The following is a 20,868-nucleotide window of genomic DNA, read 5'->3' as shown; positions in this document are numbered from 1 at the left end:
ATTTTTACGAATATTATTATTTAGGTTTGTTTCACTGCGGAGAAGTTAAGAGTGTCGTCAACAGGATGGTCGCAAACTACATAAACAAACTGCCGTTCCAACAGCGATTTCTGGAAAAAGGTATGTATTCTGAAGATAAGTTATACAAAGTTTGAATAAGTTTACATAGTTTTAATATTACAAATTGGCGACAGTCGAATCTAGTCTTTTCTAATAATTTCAGTTTTTTATGCACTTTTGGAAGTCGTAATAAGATGTCCTGTTAAACTCGTGCATTCGTTATACGTTATGCATAGAAATTCTTGCATCCAAACAACTCGGATATCAACCCGTGTGCTGGAGGAGAGTTGGTGGAAGAACCAGACGTTCCCGACTGTCAACAGGACGAGATGTTGGTGATTAATTAGGAAATCCGGATGCTGAAAGCAAAAGTAAGTGTATTATGATATTATGGAAAAGTATTTACAAATTATGATTGTGAAGTTCAATGCAACCATGTACGAGAAAGTTATATGCTTTACTCGAGTTTTAATTCTGCTAGTGTGAAGTAAATTTATGAGTTATGTAGTAGAATATTGAATTATCACTTGTTACGTTATGTGTTTGGCTTTCAGTTAACTTTTTTGTATCAGTGCTGTTGAAGTGATATTTTCATGATACTGGATATTATGCACACCGAATTGCAGTAACCTATAACTTCATACATGGACTCCTTCGCGTATAAATTTATATAAAGCCTATGTACCGTTTATAAAGTTGTCTGGTAGTTTTTGAGAATGTCGCAAAGTATATCTTCATTTAAAGGAAGGGTCTATTGACAGGAATTTAATTAAAGTGTGGGCTATAGGGATATCAATATATGGCAGTTCAATTATTTGACAGTTATTTGAGTGCAGTCATTGTGTGTTGAATTCATGGGAATAAGGACATGTGGTATTATGTGAGGTTAAGTTATTGAGAGTGTAACAGTAGTGTGGGAAAAATAGACCTTAAATCTATGCTATCATTCATTTACTGTGTAAATGGTGCAACAACATCAGCCCATTTTATTGTGGATTAGTGCAAAAGTTGAACATTATATGGCCAAATTCATGCAAAAAGTAATAAATATTCAACATTGTAATAGATACTAATCATTATATGTGTTAATAGATTACCCACTGTAGGATGTGAATCAATACGGTGAAGCCTAATGAAAATGACCACATACAATTTATAATCTGATATTATTGTGATGAGCATTGCTTTTCGCAGGCATTACCTGTCCTTCCTATGCAAACTATTTCCAAGGTTGTTCCTATTATTTCTGCCATTTTTTCAGGTTGAACTATGATGAGCTAGTCAGGTGAAGCAGCAACAAAATAAAAATGTACTCATGAAAGCATTTGAACTGTGGAATGACTGCTGGATAAATTAAGGAAGCAAGTGACCGTCTTATGAGGAATACTGCCTAAGTCTTGGAAGCTGTTTCATAAGTACACAGGTGTAAGTAGATGTTTTTTTCCATTGTCCTCCCTTGCAATCGCAAAATATTGTTATAAATTTATAACATATTACCAAGGTTGTTTTTATCATTATTGTCATCCTTCTAGGTTGAATGGTCTATGGTCAGTTGAAGCGTGTACATATTACTCATGAGAGCTGGTAAAATCATTGGAATTGTAGAATTTTGCTGGATAATTTAAGGACAATGTGACAGTTTCCTGGGGGAACATTATTGAAAGAAGTCATAGATGCTGTTCCACAACCATAAAGGTGTAAGTAGATGTATTTTTTCATCCAGTCCTTCCCTTGCTACATATTTCCATGGTTGTTCTTTTAATTCTAATAATTCTTCTAGGTTGATATATGATCCATGGTCAGGTGAAGTGTGAACATGTTACTTATGAGAGCTGGTAAAATCATTTGAATTGTAGAATGTAGATAGAGAAATTAAGGAAGCAAGTGATAGTCTTATGGGGAACATTGTCGGAAAAGTTTATGAAGCTGTCTCATAACCACACATGTGTAAGTAGGTGCATTTTTTCATCTTGTGTTCCGTTGCAACATATTCCCAATGGTGTTCATATCATTATTATCATTCTTCTAGGTTGAATTATGATCTATGGTCAGTTGAGGCATTAACACGGTATTCATGAGTGATGGTGAAATCAGTTGAATTATGGAATGATGGCTGGAGAATTTAAGGAAGAAGTTGGTTGCCTCATGAGGATTATTTATTAAAAAAATGGTAAGTCATGCAAGAGAATTAGAACTTGTTTCAATAATGTTAATGTGCACATTTTTCCCACCCTTTTATAGGCTACAAAATATTTTTGTAGGATTAGTTTGGGAACTGGGTAGTATTTAGTAATGGCATGAGCTAGCTTGTGTTATTTGAGAATATGATACCTTATATATTGCTATGAACAGCCTTTCATATAGCTGGCAAATGCTGAATGACATGTTAACTTTATTCTCATGTTTGGTTAATATGTGAGATTTTACAACCTGTGAAAGTTATGTAGCATGTATTGTTTCAAATAGTGTTTGTAATTCTATTTCAGGTGTACAAGGATTTTATTTGGATCTTACATCAGGGAGAATATCAGTTTATTTTAAGAAGTTGATGACTTTAAGTATGGAATTGCTGGCATTTGGTATACTTTTTATAATGGTTTTTATATGTTGTGTTTTCTAGCAGCCTGGTGCAATGGTTATTGATGAACTACTTGAAGAACAGTTATTCTTATTCCAGGATGATAATATGCATATTATAACTATCCCTCTTAATGATCAGTGCACACTCATATGACTTATGTGAATATAGATACAGTTTTGTGATTAACTTAACCGTGGAGATTGTAGTGAATTATAATATAAGAATGTGATTATGATGAGCCTGGATGATTTATTTCTCTCTCCATCAATGCAACATTATTAGTATAGTTTGACTGCATATTGAGATGCACCATATCTTTCCTTTCGGGGTTATCTCCTGCATTTAGCTCGGTATTAATCATTTCGTTTCATTTAATACCCATTATGTCTGTACCCCACCCTGTATCTATAGTGCATTTCAACCCATAATATATCCATTAAAATTAACACATGAGCGAGGTATTCTACTGGATTTGTAAAACTACTTCCTACAATTTAACAGGCTTTATGCTTCAGTTATTTACATCCATGATTGTCTTGTCATTGTTAATTGTCTGAGTCTAATTGCTCAATTTGGAATGCATTTGCTCCGTGCAGCATTTGCTGACTTAAAATCAGTGATTGAGTTTGGAATCCATCCTATTCTAATTAATGTTCTGATGTATATTCATTTATTGCAGTTATTTGTAAAATCTTTAATGTACCTAAAGGCTCACCTGAGTGCACACTGACATCACTGTGTCAGATTATTTGCCGTGATTCTTGGAATATTTGCATGCGGATTATTCTAGTATTACATTCATTATTGGGATTGGCAATATTTACATTTTCTAACTAAATAACATAGGCCTCAACTTTAGACAATTAATAAGCATTCAATGAGAGTTTATTATTATCATATGGACATGTTATCACTTTCCTAGGTTCCTTTGTCATCTATGGTTTGGTGAATTGTGAACATGTTAGCCATGAGAGTTGTTAAATGATTTGAAGAATGGAATAACATCTGTGTTAACTATGGGAGCAAGTGAGTCTCATTCGGAACATTGTGGAAACAGTCTATGAAGATGAATGATTGGCAAGCATGAGTAAGTAGGAGCATTTTTCATTTGTCTTGCCTTTTCGAAATGTATCCAAGGATGTCCTTATAATTATTTTCTTTCTTCTAGGTTGATCTGTCTTCAATGGTGGAGCAAATGAGATACCCATCAGGGACATTGCTTTAGGAAAATCTTAGTATTTTTGACCTGTGGGGATGGTGAAGTCTGATTATCTTTGGTAACGTTGGTGAAGTAAGTTTGATAAGCTGTCTCTAATCTGTCTCTTAAGTTAGATAAAATCAGGGCAAAGCTGTTATAATGCAAGTATATAATGCAATGCAAATTATAATGCAATGCTGGTATATGCTATTGGAGTATATGAGGCCTTATGCATTGCTGTGAACTTGTCATTTTGCAGGCATATGGTAATGGTGAATGGCATTTCAACTTTATTTTACATATTTGGATAATGTGTGAGACTACTGCAATCTGCAATCCTTGGAAATTATGTAATATGTACTGTTTCCGATGGTCTTTTTAATTGTATTTCAGGTTTGCAAGGATTTTATTAGGATCTTACATCAGGAGGAATATCAGTATATTTAGAAGTTGATGATTTTAAGTATGGAATTGATGTTTAGTACAATCCATTTATTTTAAGATATTATTCTATGAACTACAAACACAATTACATAGTTCTGATTTTTTCGGGATCATGGTTTAAGTGTTGTTGGGTATTCTATACACTGACCTATAATGATAACTTGGATGAACATAACTTTTTCCTTTTGAATGTTGATTTCCCATGAACATACTTGTGCATCTCAAATTGAATGGTTTGTTCAATTAATTACATTGTTAACTCTTCGGTTTACTTTGTCTCATGGTATTTATATGTTATGTTTTCTAGCAGCCTGGTGCAGTGGATAATCATGAACTATTTGAAAAACTGTTCTTCTTAATCCGGGACAGGATACTATGCATTAAGTGGCAGGCTGGATTTGTAATCCTGAGGGTGATACCTGTTGTGTGGACCTTACTGCTACATTTGCCAGCATTAGCAAAATCATCATTCCTTAAAGTCTAGACATTATGGCAGTGCACCTTTAAATGGATGTTTTAAAAGCCTTAAATTATGTGCATCTGTTTTGAAATTAGTTTGATCAAATTGTACTACTATTTCAACAAAATTATATTTTATTTATTCTGGAAAAATATTCTATTGCCCATGACTTTCTGTTTTAATGATCAAACATTACTTTATATGACTGTAATTGTAAATAGTTATGTGATTTACTGAACTGTGGAGATTGTAGTGAATTTTATTATAATATAAGGATGTGATTACGATGTGCCAGCTTTTTTTATTTCTATCCAGCAATTCATCTCAATAAGTAGGTATTTTAATTGTTAATGGTCTGGGTGTAATTTGGAATGCATTTGCTCTGTGCTGAATTAAATGCAGTTGCAGTCAGATTATTTGTCATGATTCTTAGAAAATTGGTAAGCAGATGGTTCTAGTATTACATACATGATTTGGAGTAGCAATGTTAATAAATTCACAACCCTCTTAGATCAGTCATCCTATCGCTTGGTTTGGGCATTTTTCGAGAGTCGAACCAAGGTCCTCAGACTAAAATACCGCCATATAATATAATTTTAATAATTTAATTTTTATTTAATAAAATAATAAAAGTATTATCAGGTATGCTATAATTTCCTATAACCTTGGGAGATTTCATGAATCTAACTTCATAAATGAAGGAATGAAACATGGTTCCTTGTACCTATTCACCCGGATCGCTGAAGACAATTTTTGTTGTGTGGGTTGGGGATTTTTTCAGAGTTGAACCGAGATCTTCAGGGTCGAAAACCGCCCTTATTATCTAGTATAATGTAATTAACTATGATCGTGGAAAATTCCATGCACCGGACTTCCTAATTAAGGAAGTGAGACATGGTTCCTTTTACCTATACACACGGAGCGCTGTAGAACGAATGTTTTTTTCGCTTGGCTTGTAAATTTTTCCAGAGTCGAACCGAGGTCGTCAGACTAAAAACCGCCCATGTTATCAAGTATACTATAATTTCCTATGACCTTGGGAGATTTCATGAATCTAATTTCATAAATAAAGGAATAAAACATGGTTCCTTGTACCTATGCACCCGGAGCGCTGAAGTAAGAAAATTTTTGTCGCGTGGGTTGACAATTTTTCTAGAGTCGAACCGAGGTCTTCAGTGTCAAAAACTACCCGTGTTCGCAAGTATATTATAATTATCTATGACCATGGAAAATTTCATGTACCAGACTTCCTAAATAAGGAAGCAAGACATGGTGCCTTACAACCCATGCATCCAGAGCGCTGCAGTGCGAAATTTATTTTTCCCGTGAGTTGACAATTTTTCTAGAGTCGAACCGAGGTCTTCAGTGTCAAAAACTGCCCGTGTTCGCAAGTATATTATAATCATCTATGACCATGGAAAATTTCATGTACCAGACTTCCTAAATAAGGAAGAAAGACATGGTGCCTTACAACCCATGCATCCAGAGCGCTGCAGTGCGAAATTTATTTTTCCCGTGAGTTGACAATTTTTCTAGAGTCGAACCGAGGTCTTCAGTGTCAAAAACTGCCCGTGTTCGCAATTATATTATAATTATCTATGACCATGGAAAATTTCATGTACCAGACTTCCTAAATAAGGAAGAAAGACATGGTGCCTTACAACCCATGCATCCAGAGCGCTGCAGTGCGAAATTTATTTTTCCCGTGAGTTGACAATTTTTCTAGAGTCGAACCGAGGTCTTCAGTGTCAAAAACTGCCCGTGTTCGCAAGTATATTATAATCATCTATGACCATGGAAAATTTCATGTACCAGACTTCCTAAATAAGGAAGAAAGACATGGTGCCTTACAACCCATGCATCCAGAGCGCTGCAGTGCGAAATTTATTTTTCCCGTGAGTTGACAATTTTTCTAGAGTCGAACCGTGGTCTTCAGTGTCAAAAACTGCCCGTGTTCGCAAGTATATTATAATCATCTATGACCATGGAAAATTTCATGTACCAGACTTCCTAAATAAGGAAGCAAGACATGGTGCCTTACAACCCATGCATCCAGAGCGCTGCAGTGCGAAATTTATTTTTCCCGTGAGTTGACAATTTTTCTAGAGTCGAACCGAGGTCTTCAGTGTCAAAAACTGCCCGTGTTCGCAAGTATATTATAATTATCTATGACCATGGAAAATTTCATGTACCAGACTTCCTAAATAAGGAAGAAAGACATGGTGCCTTACAACCCATGCATCCAGAGCGCTGCAGTGCGAAATTTATTTTTCCCGTGAGTTGACAATTTTTCTAGAGTCGAACCGAGGTCTTCAGTGTCAAAAACTGCCCGTGTTCGCAAGTATATTATAATCATCTATGACCATGGAAAATTTCATGTACCAGACTTCCTAAATAAGGAAGCAAGACATGGTGCCTTACAACCCATGCATCCAGAGCGCTGCAGTGCGAAATTTATTTTTCCCGTGATTTGACAATTTTTCTAGAGTCGAACCGAGGTCTTCAGTGTCAAAAACTGCCCGTGTTCGCAAGTATATTATAATCATCTATGACCATGGAAAATTTCATGTACCAGACTTCCTAAATAAGGAAGCAAGACATGGTGCCTTACAACTCATGCATCCAGAGCGCTGCAGTGCGAAATTTATTTTTCCCGTGATTTGACAATTTTTCTAGAGTCGAACCGTGGGCCATAGACTCAAAATACAGACGTATCATAAATTTCCATTTTATTAACTATTTATAAAAAAAATTTCATGTCCCTGCATCGATTACGTTGTGAGATAACCGTGTTCCCTTTTACCTATGTCTCCTATTTAAATGCACGTAAAATTTGAATTCCCGCCGCGCTTGAGAATCAAGATGGCGGATTACATTGGTCAAGTGCGTGACACGACCTGGCTTTTACCGACCTTGAATTACACTACTGCCCTACTGCCATCTATGTATTGAAATGAGAACATTAAAGAACATGCATGGATCAAAACACGTCATGGCTGTGGACCGGCTCAAATAGAAGATAATTGTCAATATAAAGTTAAAGATGTGGACAGAAGGTGATCAGTACCCATAGATGAAGTGCAAAAACGGATATTGAAAGCCTAATTTGGCTCCGTCGGGTTACATATCATACGGCTGGGCTTTGAAGGTTTGGTATTTTGATGTGCTTCACTTAATTTCATGTAACATATTGTATCTTGTGCAGTCTGTTTGAAAACTTTCTCTTTTTTCGTTTCAGATGCCCCGCTTCTGAACAACCGTCTACGTATGCTCATCGTGTTACTCTATTTATTATAATTAATAGTTATACAGCTTAATATATAATGATGATTTATAAATCAATTGTTATTTTGTTAGTCTTGGGCATTTTAGTCAACGACTGTGATTCAACGCTGTCCAAAAGTGACAAGAAGTCACCGAAGGCAGTGAAGCAAAAAGTAAGTGACCTACACCTCTAAATCATTATCGTGTAAAGAAAATACTAGTAGCCACTAATGTTGTATCTCTTCCACTGTTAAAGGTGGGACCTGTATCATCGACAGTCCAGGACAGGCATTTAGTGGTAGAACAACCAACAGCAAAGGATATAGTTGCACACCATCAAGCATATTACAAAGAAACAAATAGAAACTGGTTTTCTGGTGCCGTTTTAGGATATGTCACACCGGTAAGGAAGTCCATGAGAAGATGTAAAGATGAATCAACGAACCCTGTCAGGCTCTTTGTATTCAGACTAATGCTTTGATATCCCATCGCTGAGTAACTAGATTCCTTCTGGGGTCATTTTCTATCCCTGGCTCAACTCCTATCTGGATATTTGTTTCGAGGAGAGTTACAAAAAAGTATCAGTTGTGAACATGAAATGAGCCACTTGCCTATTGAGGCAGCTGGCAGGGCTTTATGTAGATAAATATCTTGCTGAATTTTTCTTTATAACCTTACATACGACTGCTTTTTCATTCATTAAAAGTTGGGGAAATTTTAAAAATTTGGACTGGAAATCAATGAGATTGGAAATGTAAAGTTGATATGAACCTTTAGAGACCATCAATAGGGTAGTTTCCTTCATCGAAGAAAATGAAAGGCATTGATTGCGATTCATTACCCACCATTAGTGTATTCATAATACACAAATTATGTGGTTTTAGAGTTTGGTTTAGACGAATGGCAAGGGCCAAATTTTATCCTCATTTGAAAAAGGCCAGATTGGCGCCCATGCGATGCCACTCCACGTGACGTCACAGGGACCTAGTTTCTACACAAGAGGATAGGAGTTATACATCGTCTGAGGTTACCAATGCATGCAAGAGGCACAGAGCTCAGGGGAACATATCTTAATAATAACCTATTAAAACTGGCTAAGGTCGGAAAGTTTTCTTCGTTTGATAAGGTATTAATAAACCTTTTTTAAACCAAGCGCTACCAGATAGCATGGTACTCAGCTACCCGCTAGCATCCTGCGTCGTATCAGCACTCAGAGCCTCTCCAAGGTCACCTCACAAGGCGGGAGGGGGAACCAGAAATGCGTCACACAGACTTTTTTCCCGGCATTCCTACTTATGTGTCGCGTTTTCGCGTGCTTAAGAATTTTCACTTTTCATTTAATAGCAAAAAATAGATATCGTCATTTAAAAATCTAAAAGCGTGAAATACGTACTCCAGTAGTAATAATCTTTCGATTTAGGCAATAAAAAAATAATAGGAAACCACCCTATTAAACTTAGAACTATCAAAATCATAAGCTACTGCCAGTTGACCAATGTTAACCCTTTTAGTGCGGTGGGCTGATATATGGGCTTTTGCCACTCGGGTGGAAAGTGTGGCGGGCTAATATATTGTCTCTTGCATGTCCATTATTTAATTTGCTATAACTTGTTATATTAGATTTATATTTCAGTAAATGTAAAAATATTTTGTCAATATTAACCAGTTTAACCTCATCAATTAAAAAAATGCACAAGGGTATGCAATAAAATACCTTTGTATTGTTTTTTTTCCTAGTTGCTACATTTTATGATTCTCACCAGTACCCTAGGAAGAAGAATAGCATTAGAGGGTTAACACATTCAGTGCAGAGCACGTCAATAGACGTGGTCCCATCCATTGGTAGGTTTCCGCGGCGTTGTTCACGATGACTGCTAATTTTCGGGTTCTCCAGCCGCGTCTGTCGTTTATGGTTGACAACAGCTTTTGGATTCGAAAAATCGGCGATAGTGGCAAAAGAGAGTCGCTACTACCCAAGGCAAATCAGGGAAGCAATTGAAATTCACAAAACACAAAATATTAACAGGGACAACGGCTACCCGATCAGCAACGTTTGGAAGAGAGTTCTGACCAATCAGCCCACAGGAGGAGATTGGCCAGTGCTATATAAGACGACAAAAAACGAAAACTTCTCTCCTTCGACCTCAAGACGGAAGCAGGATGGCTTCCGAAAATGTTGTCAACCATAAACGACAGACGCGGCTGGAGAACCCGAAAATTAGCAGTCATCGTGGTCCCATCCAAGCTGAAATACGGAGCATGTCAATTGACGTGCTCTGCTGGTCGGACGGGAGCCTTTCTCCACCTCCGTACGTGACTAATGTGCCCTTCTGAGTCTTCCGATCCTGTGCATGGCCTTCAGCAAGTTTCCCTCTTTCGACCTGTGTGTGGCGTTTGTAAATAGCAGTATTTGAACGGAAGATATGGCACGAAAACCTCTCGCTATTTTTCTTTCTTATTATATCGGCCTATTCTGACGACATTAATGAAAATCGGGCTGGCATTGAATGTGTTAATGCATGAATTGTGTATTCCCATAAATTCATTTTATCAGAGTTCACAGTCAGTTTTCATCAGGTTTTTTTATCTTATTCACCAGTTTCAAAAACCATTCATTTGCCCATTGTTTTTCCTCCTGACGATAACTAACATTGCTGAATGTTAGTCTGCATATAAATCAATTAACTTTGCCTTTTTTCTTTCAATTTGTATCCTTAGTGGAACAACCATGGCTACAACATTGCAAAGCAGTTTGGAGGTAAATTTTCCATGATTTCTCCAGTGTGGCTGCAGCTCAAACGAACTGGAAAGCACCAGTATGAGATCACTGGACTCCATGACCTTGATGCTGGATGGGTGGAAGATGTACGGAAGGCTGGGTCTTCTCGCCAAGTAAAGAGTAAGTTAAAAGATCTTAGGTGTTCCTAGTGAGTAATATTCGTAAATTTTTCTTGTGTTTGGCATGGGTTAACCCTTCAGCTGCAGGGGCGAGGGGAATGGGACATCTTGGCACAGGATGGCTTGAAACGAGCCACCTCAGTGCTGGACATCTTGGCACGAAAGTGGGCATGCTGTTATTATTATTTTTTGTGTCGGCAAACTACAACGGTAGTTTGTGGGTTTAGCTCAGTGGCGTAACTAGTAATATGCTTTGGGGGGGGATAGAATGGCCTGTGGTGGTGACTCCACCCCCCCCCCCCTCCCAGGCTACAGGGGGGTCTAGGAAAAATTTTTGAAAAATGACATGCCTAAACGTTAAAAATTTGTATGTTTTTGTGTTGCTGGCTATTTTATACACATACAATATTTCCTTGAAACGAAACTATCCTTTAGAGGTGTAATCTTGGATGATGATGCAGGTTTGTCACAAGATTCCCAAATTCAAATCTCCTGAATTTTCCCTCTTTTATTTGGAAGTACATAATTGCTTCAACTATTTGAATTCAATTTATTGCTATGTCAGCAAGTATATGCACTGCATAATGGGTGAGAAGTAGAGATGGGTCGAGTAGCAGATTTCTCGAACTCGAATATCAAATTCGAACATTAAATCATTGCTCTAATATTCAAATACCTCGACTTTTGAAATCTAGAATTGCGCAAAGCATATTAAACGTTTGTTTCTTCTTCTATTTCCCTTGATGAATGTATTAATAAAAAGGTATCCAGTAGAACCTCAATCTATCGTTTTTCAAGGGGATGGACGAAAAAAAAAAGAACGCGGGAATGTTTGACTAGATTGCCTATGCAGCAGGAAACCCAGGATTTTGGCGAGTAATTGTGATTTCCTTTAAAGGATTCAAACAGGAATTTAGCTGATTAATGGATTATTTTAATTTTATGGAAACAATTGGTGCATATAGTTGATTCAAATAACATTTCTTTCAAATATCCTGAGGGGACACACTACCTCGCGAAAAAAATTATTACATGCCGTCTCTGCATTTACACTGCTATGATGGATTTCTGTCTGATGTATACATTCTTATCTACCAAAGGCCATTTAAGTGGCACGCCCATCTGATACTCGGCTTCATCCATCTTCTTATTTTCAACAGGTAGCTCGCTTTACCCCCACTCCTACGGTCAAGTGCTAGCTGACAATCCAAGGTGTTTTGCAAAATACACCCGCTTCTCCACCGGATTTTCTTCTTCTTCAATTATTTTCAGTCCATCTTTGGAAGTTCTCACGAGATAAGCAGATGAATTCGAATTGCCAGCAGGTAGAAACTAAATATCCTTAGAAAATATCCCTTCGTCTGTGACTGTGACAATGGTGATTTGTAGCATAACTCATAAATTGTTACTTGTTATATGTTTTCGTAAAAAATACCGCATCAACTTCCGAGAAGCTTAGCTGCAAGGATATCGAGTTTTGCCAGAAGTCTGTGTCGTATTTTGACATTTATTTCCTTGCCTAAAATGCTTAAATAAAGTTAGAAATACGTCATGTTTGATCTTATTCATTTTTGAATTACGCCTACATTACTAATATTTCAATCCAATAAAGGTGTAATATCAACTTCTGAAAGTCATTGTTAGACACCTTTTGGGCTAATAGGTGACTCATGCAGCAGTTGACCTCCAGAAATGGGGAACTTCGAAGCAGGGAGGCAGAAAAAGGTCAGTGGGGGAGAAAGAGGGAAGGGTGAAACACGATTCTATTACTCTCCTGTAACTTGATATTTTCTTTTGAAGCTTTTGATTTATGGTCTTCGTAATATGAACCCTGCGTGAGCTGGGGCCTTATGTTTGATTTCGGTGAGGAAGTAGGAGAGGCCGAGGACTGATGGATGGAGGGGGTAGCGGATTTTGGGAATTGTGCCACGTAGTTACTATCCCACGGCACTGAGGTTCTCTTGGTGGGGGAAACCGGAGATTTTCGGATTTATTCACCCGATCATTTTCGGTTCCCCTCTTCGACCTCTTTTCACCGCTCTAATCCACGAATTTGATGTAGTTCGTCAACATGCCTAAAACGGCGCTGCATGCACTAAACGACTAGAGTTCTCTACATTTTTCTGAGTCAACTACCAACGATGTGGGTGCGACAGTGTATGGCACGAAATTCAAAGTATTCGAGATCGTACCTTTAGCATAATTAATTGAGATCTCGAATATCGACTACTTTCTAGTATTCAAGGTATTCGAGTATTCACACATCTCTAGTGAGAAGGTCTGTTTGTTGTTCATAGGAATGGACCCATCTCCTAAAATGAATTCTAACTTTGATAATGTTGCATTACTTTGTGTCATAGTTGTGAAATCCAGCTTTTCTTGTCTTTCAAGTGGTGCCACGAGTGTTATTTGATGGATGGAACTCCAAGGACTACACTGCCTTGCTCTCTGATTCCATGGAACAAATGAAACTTGCTCAAAAGCTAATTGAAGTTTCTACTGTAAGTTTCAGTTTTTCTTTCTTTTTCTTTTCATGGTGTGGAAATATAATGGAACCTTGTTAAGAGTCACTCACTGAGTGATTCATCCAGAAGGTTGGTTTTGGATAGGTTTAGGTAGAACTCAACCCAAACTAATTTTTTTCTCAAATTATTTAACAACTTTTAAATATTAACCCTTCATACTATCAAAGGAAAATAGGTAAATAATTACCAAAAATAACTAGATTTTTTTAAGTTAATTGTAAGAATTGTAGAAATAAAAACAGCTATTTCCACATGGTGATTTATTGTGACCGACCATGGGTTTGTTACAGCGTAACATTATCTAGGTGAGGGTTCCTTGCTTAGTTAGGCATCACAGTGGTGGTGGGTTTGATGAGTAAGTGGGAAAGTGGATGAGAGTGGAGTGAGAAGGGTAAAACTGGTCGTTAACGAGGTATGAGTCCCTGTGGCTTAAAATTTCCAGCTCCTCCAAGGCGTCTTATCTCTGAAAGTGAAGAATAGTTGGGGTGAATTCACTGTTGTGCCCCATGTCTATAAGTATGTTTCGCAAGCTGAGTGTGTTCTTTCACCTGTCAAAGACACATCTGGTGCTCGGCTGCTCTGATGGGAAAACTCCTCCCTGTTTGGCCAATGTAAATCATGTCACAGTCGGCACAATTACTTTAACTGTGGCAACTGAAGTTAATTGTTTCTGTTTAATTCAGTTGAACAGGCAATTGAGTTTTCATGCTCTGTCTACTCCATTATGTCCCTTAATAGATTGATATCCTGAATGAAATACCTAATTCATTTAGTAGAAAAAAAGAAAAATATATTTTGAAGCTTTTTTAGATGTTATAAGACATGAAATTAATTGATATTTGGGGTAAAAATTTTTATTCAAGCTCAATATTCAAATTTGAAGAAAAAAAGTATCCAGCCTATCTCTGATAAGAATTTTTTTTAAGGATTTTGAAGGAGCGCGCATATTCAATTGGTTTGCGTACTTTTTCGAAATCCCATTTCATTTGAAAGTGGAAATTCCTAGGCTTCAAAATTGGTTAAACCCTTTCCTACTGATGAATCCTTAATACCTTTTATTTTGTAACTTTTTTTGATTCCGAATTTTGAAGTTTTACGGAAGATATGTCCATTTTCCTTCCTCAGAGTAACAAATTTGATGGATACGTCCTTGAGGTGTGGAGTCAACTTGCAGGGAAAGTGAATAGGCAGTTGGCCTTGCTGATATCTTACATCTGCCGAGTACTACACAATGCCAACCAGGTCTGCATCCTGGTCATTCCACCTGCTAAGGGGTAATACATTGTTTTTTTTTTTTTTTCAATATTAACTATTGGAAGTGGTGGCTGGTCCTTGTGCAGGGTTCCCACTCAACCGTGAAAACCTTAAAACTGTGAATAAGCCGTGAATTTCGTCTGCCGTGAGAAAACATGGAAAAAGCCGTGAATTTCGTCATAAAACCTTAAAAATCTCTCAAACTTGATTGTAGGACTACGACAGATGGATTAAAAGAGAAAAGGATATTTCGATCATGTTTCAAGGCCGAGTCACGTGCGGATACTGTCCACGCATTTACCTACGCACGTGTATTCGAAATCGCAACTATTAATTGGTCCGTGTGCCATGACAGCACATTGACCTTAAGCCTGCGATTGAAAGACATTAACCCTGGCAAAAAAATCAGGCACTTCTTCACTTCCCTGCCACCCTGCTCTCTCCATTTTCCCACTCACACCCTTGTAGCCGGACATGAATTTTGCTAGCGATAGGTGACGCCATGAGAGATAGCACTGTCATTGCTGCGTTAGCATTCAAGGCATCTGTTGCGTTTGTTACATTTGTAGTTAACATGCGGCCGATGATTGTTACGTGATCAATATTTCTGCCTAAAATGCCTTATCTACAAACCGTGAATTTTATGACATTTAGACCGTGAAAACCTGGAAAAAATGTGAATTTTATAATGTAGTTAGAGTGGGAACCCTGGTACTGATATTTTGTAAATGTGTATAGTCTTTAGAACTCCCCTCCAGACTAGAGATAGTACAGCATCTACAATAGAGTTGGCAAGTTCACTGCCAGCAAGACTTCACGAGAACTCTCTTCATTCGGTAGAAAATGCTCTTTAGCACATGCATGCCCTATGTAAACTCATTGCTGTGCTTCAGACAGAGCTGTACCTCCATTAAGACCTTGCGGAGACATTCTGTTATTTCTGGCCAAAAGGTGGCAGTGCTTGTTACACTTGACTTTTGATATCACAATAAGTTTTTGCACAGATATAATCTATTCACTTTATGTTTGCGGGTGAGCTTTCGTGAGAACCTGGACACTCTCGGAAGGCTTCGCTAATGGGGTAGGGGTAATACTGAGATAGGGAGTAGGAGCGAACTTAACGTTGCCAAATGTACATGGCTGCCCTAGTTTGTTACTGAAAATGTCAGCTCTGAGACAATATACGTAATCATTTGGAAGGTATTGGGGATAATCCTTTCACAGCAGGAGCCCATGACATTGTCAGCCACCATGCTGAATGAGGGACCGTTGGTAAAAGCATACTTAAAGACATATGAGCAAGGAGACCGGTTGAGGTTTGGCAACATTGCTCCACGAGCAGATTCATGATGTTAACTCAACGGAGGTCTGAGTGTGACTGACTGAGGCCAGGCCTATTGCCTGCTGATTGGCCAGGGGAAAGTCAAGTGTCGAGACACTTTCCCTCCCCTCACCTCCACCTGCTTTAGCCAGACCGGCTCACCCGCAAAGATAAAATGAATAGAGAATATTTTGTTTTTCTGTAGATCAGTCTGGTGTCTTCAGTGCTTCTTTGGGCCACCCTAAGCACTTGATAAAATTGAACTGGAAACCATTCCTCATATGCACTCAAACGTAGGCATTTTTATTATAGCTAGAGTCCTTATTCATTAACACCTTCATTACCTTGGAAATGCTCTTTTGCTGACGTATGAGAAGATAGATTTTTTTTGCATAAAAACAATGATAACGGAAACGAAGGTGATAAATGAAACATAAAATAAAAAGCATAGGATGGAAAAAAACTATTGAGAGTTGTGAAGTTATGTTTAGCCTTGCATTAGAGTAAGATATGCACCTAATATTGTGAATAATTTGAATGTATTCCCGGAGCTAGGTAAATAATTAGGTTTTTCATTTACATATAAAATTATTTTTTTACTCATGATTTTTTGTAAATAAGATTCATTTTCAGGTGATTTGTTTACATTGGACTGCAACTTTCAATGCCTGTGCTATGGAAATTTATCCAGATAAATACTATGGGACTATTGTTCACTTGCAGGCTAGACAAGGAAGTTTTTGACCAGGAAGATTTTGAAGCCCTGGAAAAGGATGTAGATGCCTTCTCCCTAATGACTTATGACTTCTCAAGCTTGCAGAGACCTGGTAAGTTCAATACATGCTTTACAAATTATGAGCATTCCCTTTTCATAGTACAGCAGACTCCCGATTATCTGGCTGTGGTGTATTTGTGTTGCAAATTATCCGTGCATAAGTTTCACTCTTGCGCAATATTTCCGCGATCTTTGTAAAAAATAAAACCGAATGCAAAATCACTGGAATTACTCCATTTTAATGCTCGGACACCAGACCTATTATTTCAATTAGAATCCCTTTTGTAAAACGGAAGTAATCGTGCCCTAGCTGCATTCACGTGAGCTCCGTGTGCCTGTTTTCCAAGACTCGCAGTGTCTTGGAAAAAGGGGACTATGTGGTGTGGTGCCTGAAAGTGTAGTTTCCGACGTTGCACAGTGTTTTTGAAGCATTCGTGTGAACCACTATTCAGTATCCGTGATCAAGTGGTTTTTGAAATGAGTTCTTATATGGAGCAGTAATGATACGAGTGTAACTATATTATCGTTGCTAATTATTCTTTGGTAATGTGGCAACCATGGAGATTTCTCCTAGATGCACAAGTGAATGCTACACTATTGGCTCAAATAATCTAGCCAATCGACTTATCAAAATGGATATTTGATGAAAATAATTGTTTGTGGCCAAACCACTCTCTCCTGCCTACATGACCATAGCCACTCATGGAATGACTTTTAGTAACTGTCTTTATGTAGCAGGGTAATATTTTAAGCATTATTATCTTAGAAGCTAAATAATGGAGAATGACCTAATTTTAAATTGGCCATGAATGATTGCTCTATGTAAAAAATATTTTATGGAAATTTGTATTTACCCTGGCTCTTCAATAAAAGCAAAGAAAAGAACTGGCACCAGCATCTTTACAGAAAAATTTCCTTAAATAACTGGCTTACTGGTAAAAATCTTCTGTGGGGATGTTTTTAAATTTCTTTCTGCTGTCAATTGTTGTAAACCCCTATTCAATGTCCAAGTACGCTATTTTGATAGTCAAAATCAATTAATAAAATTGGATCATTTCTAAGGTATATAATGGAACTGTGATACTTCAATAGGGCCAAATGCTCCTCTTGCTTGGGTCCATGGATGTGTCGAGAAACTAGTGCCAACTCCAGACAAAGATGATGAGCTCTCGGATGCAGAATTCAACAGCTTCGTCCGAAAGAGAGGAAAAATACTCCTGGGCTTAAACCTCTATGGCTATGACTTCACTCCTGATGGAGGTGGTGCTATGCTGGGGAAGAGGTTTGCTGAGATGCTGGCTGAAGTTTTGTCTACATCAAACCGTCCACCTAAAATATCATATGATTCAGAAGCTGAAGAACACTTTGTGGAAATCAGGTAATGATATCCCTGACATCTCATCCCATCTAGTGCTGAAAAAATACTTTCTACTAGACTAAAAGTAGGCTGTAATTGGACCATAATTAAGAATATATGAAAGTCCAAGTCAGGCTAAAGATTTTTTGTCTGACTTTCAAAATAGGCAGAATTAAGACCAATTCCTCCCAAAGATTTTGCAGCATTGTGATAGATTTCAGAATTTTTGTTTGAAAAGCTGGCACCCTCCTGGTATTGTACATTTCTTTCTTTGTCTTTACAGTCCATTTAGCTGTATGCATCAATGGTTTAACATCAATTACTTGAAAATAATGTTAAGGGACAATCTCTTATTGCTATAATGCTACTATACTCCCTTGCTATGCCATTTGCTAAGAATTTTCAGTCCACAGGGGTTATCTCTGCTCCTAGAGAAGAACCAGAAAATTTATTGGAGGGTTTCCGGGGTGGGAATGGGTCATCACTCGGAGGGGGTGTAACTAATACTGTATCCTATTTTCCATCCAACAAATTACATCAATATGTAAGCTCATTATTTGTGTGACTAATGGCAAGAAAATTATTTTGATGCTCATGTGAATTTCATTATGTGCCCAGAAATGGAATTTAAGTCCATTTTTTTATTGCAGCACAGAAGCATCACATTAATGACGTTTTAGCTATAAAATGGATTGATATATTCTGTAAGTTTAGTAATTTAAGGGGAAATGGAAAAATGTATGCAACTCTGTGGATGAGCTCACATATAACAGTACATCTTTCACTCATTGATGGTCATTTATACATATTCCTAAGTTCTAATTTTTATCTATTTGTTTGAAATGTGTCTACCGTGTGTTCTATTTATAAACTCTAGCAGTTGCAGCTCAGAGTGTATTAATGTAATTATGTTGTTTCTTTTGTCTGAGCAGGACCAAGAGAGGAAAGCACCTGATATTCTACCCAACACTTTGGTCCCTGCAGAAAAGGATCGAGTTGGCCCAGGAGCTGGGGACTGGTCTGTCTCTGTGGGAACTGGGGCAGGGAATGGATTACTTCTATGATTTGATTTAATTCTGATAGAATTAATAAAAAATGAGTACTCCACATCCAGAATTGCCAATTTTTCATTGATCACTTTTGTCTTGTTTGAGAAATGAAAACTTTATTATAAATTTCAATTGAAAAAGTTTTAGTCATTAGTGATAATGGAGAGGATTCCAAATGCACTTTTTCTAGAACTACCAAATGGACTTGATGCAATTATAAATGCTACAGACTGTGATTCAATCTTAAAAAGTTATTGGTGTTTTGGGGGAATAAATACCCGTTTTTACGATATGATTGTGTATTCAATTTTTCTTAATCCTTAGCTTTATTGTGCATAGCTGGATATTATTGATTGGACTATTTCATTGAATGATTCAGTCCGGTAGGTTTCCTACCATCAGGGGTACTGAATTAAGACTTATGCTTGCCACAAAATTGAGTTTTTATCACATATGACCCCCATCCTTCTGCAACATTTCCATGGCAGAATCTCTATTTTATTAGAAGGCAAGCCAGGAATAATTGCTAAAACCTATTTAACACTGTCAACTTGGCTAAATACTTTGCCTAACATTGGAAGGTTCATTGGTAATATGGGTAATATTCTAGGTAAATTACATGCACAAGAAATATGCTGGCATTCTTCCAACCCTATTACTTCATTTCACTATGACGACACTATTTGGGATGTAATTTTGAGTTATACGGCAGGAATAGTTATAAACAGTCCTCCTTCATACTTTCAATAGTTAAATATATTTTCTATTGAGATAGGTGGTGGCCAGAAATACGCTTCCTATACCACACCTGGGCAATATACTGGAGGGGTGTATTTTTGAAGCATAGAGATGCATCTCAATCATTTTAATGGGTTGTCTACACTGTCTAAAGGAGCCATCTCGTAGTTTTTAATCACTACCTAACCCTACAAAAGGACCTAAGGTGGTATTCCTCATGTTTCTGCAAACTACAGCCCTGGAAGTAGGTCTCCTATACCATGATTAACATTTTCAGCTGCCATATCTCTCAGATTACGACTCCATGCTCCTAATAGCTCTGAATAAGTTTCCTAGCATGCTTAAAATAAAATAATTTCAAAATTTAACCAATTCAGGGATTATAGAATATTTCAGCTACCTTTTTTCCAAATGCATCGTACTTTCTGACTACCATGTTTAGAGTACTTTTTGAGGAATGCCATGGTGTACCGACCGTCTTGGAGATATACTTATGTATATGTACATACATATGCTGATTTAGGGGGAGGTGAGGGGCAATGGGGGCACGTGCCCCCCCAGACACTGAAAAAATAGACAAGATTTTTAAGTTATCATTATGTTTGTTTTGTTTTGCATATTACAGTCTCAATTATTTAATTTCATATGAATAACATTCATATAAAAATAAAGAGAATATTTCAAGTAATTGTTGTATCTATGTTGCTCTTAATCCTGAAAATGAGAAGGCCATTTGCCTATCACATCCTTGTGCCCTCCTCCAGAAAAAAATCCTGGACCCGCCCCTATATGTTTAGCATTTCTGAAATCATGAGTGCCATTACAGATAAGAAAAAGTTGGTGACTGAAGATATATAATTACTTCAATGATTGTGGCGTTGTCTAAGCAGCATGTATGTGGACCTTATATATATGACAATGAATTGTTCAGAATTTTGTCTGGT

The 20,868-nt window shown here is 37.4% G+C and overlaps 1 protein-coding gene and 1 long non-coding RNA gene across 9 annotated transcripts; both read left to right on the top strand.

Annotated features, from left to right (window-relative positions):
- Positions 1–1,967: 1,967 nt before the first annotated feature.
- On the top strand, positions 1,968–4,693 carry LOC124163532. 8 transcript variants are annotated; one of them, XR_006865799.1, is made up of 3 exons: positions 1,968–2,007; positions 3,564–3,728; positions 3,810–4,106. It is a non-coding gene; the product is annotated as an uncharacterized LOC124163532 (long non-coding RNA). The 8 variants fall into 8 exon arrangements; XR_006865798.1 differs by lacking the exon at positions 1,968–2,007 and adding an exon at positions 2,191–2,230; XR_006865796.1 differs by lacking the exon at positions 1,968–2,007 and adding an exon at positions 2,579–2,618.
- A 2,999-nt stretch (positions 4,694–7,692) lies between these two features.
- On the top strand, positions 7,693–19,478 carry LOC124163802 (chitinase domain-containing protein 1). The gene is made up of 9 exons (XM_046540895.1): positions 7,693–7,891; positions 7,982–8,180; positions 8,264–8,410; positions 10,726–10,906; positions 13,297–13,406; positions 14,556–14,704; positions 16,729–16,832; positions 17,873–18,158; positions 19,070–19,478. Exons 2-9 carry the CDS (start codon positions 8,067–8,069, stop codon positions 19,209–19,211), a joined length of 1,233 nt encoding a protein of 410 aa, XP_046396851.1. The 5' UTR covers positions 7,693–7,891; positions 7,982–8,066; the 3' UTR covers positions 19,212–19,478.
- The last annotated feature ends 1,390 nt before the right edge of the window (positions 19,479–20,868 follow it).

Source organism: Ischnura elegans, chromosome 8 (assembly GCF_921293095.1).
Source record: "Ischnura elegans chromosome 8, ioIscEleg1.1, whole genome shotgun sequence".
NCBI classification, from domain to species: domain Eukaryota; kingdom Metazoa; phylum Arthropoda; class Insecta; order Odonata; family Coenagrionidae; genus Ischnura; species Ischnura elegans.
The sequence above is the reverse complement of the archived record's forward strand: the minus strand, read 5'-3'. Positions and strand labels throughout refer to the sequence as shown.

Coding starts and splice junctions, on each gene's coding strand:
- LOC124163802 (XM_046540895.1), top strand. CDS start 8,067: ATGATGATTTATAAATCAATTGTTATTTTGTTAGTCTTGGGCATTTTA. Junction 8,181..8,263: donor CGAAGGCAGTGAAGCAAAAA/GTAAGTGACCTA, acceptor CCACTGTTAAAG/GTGGGACCTGTATCATCGAC. Junction 8,411..10,725: donor TTTTAGGATATGTCACACCG/GTAAGGAAGTCC, acceptor TTGTATCCTTAG/TGGAACAACCATGGCTACAA.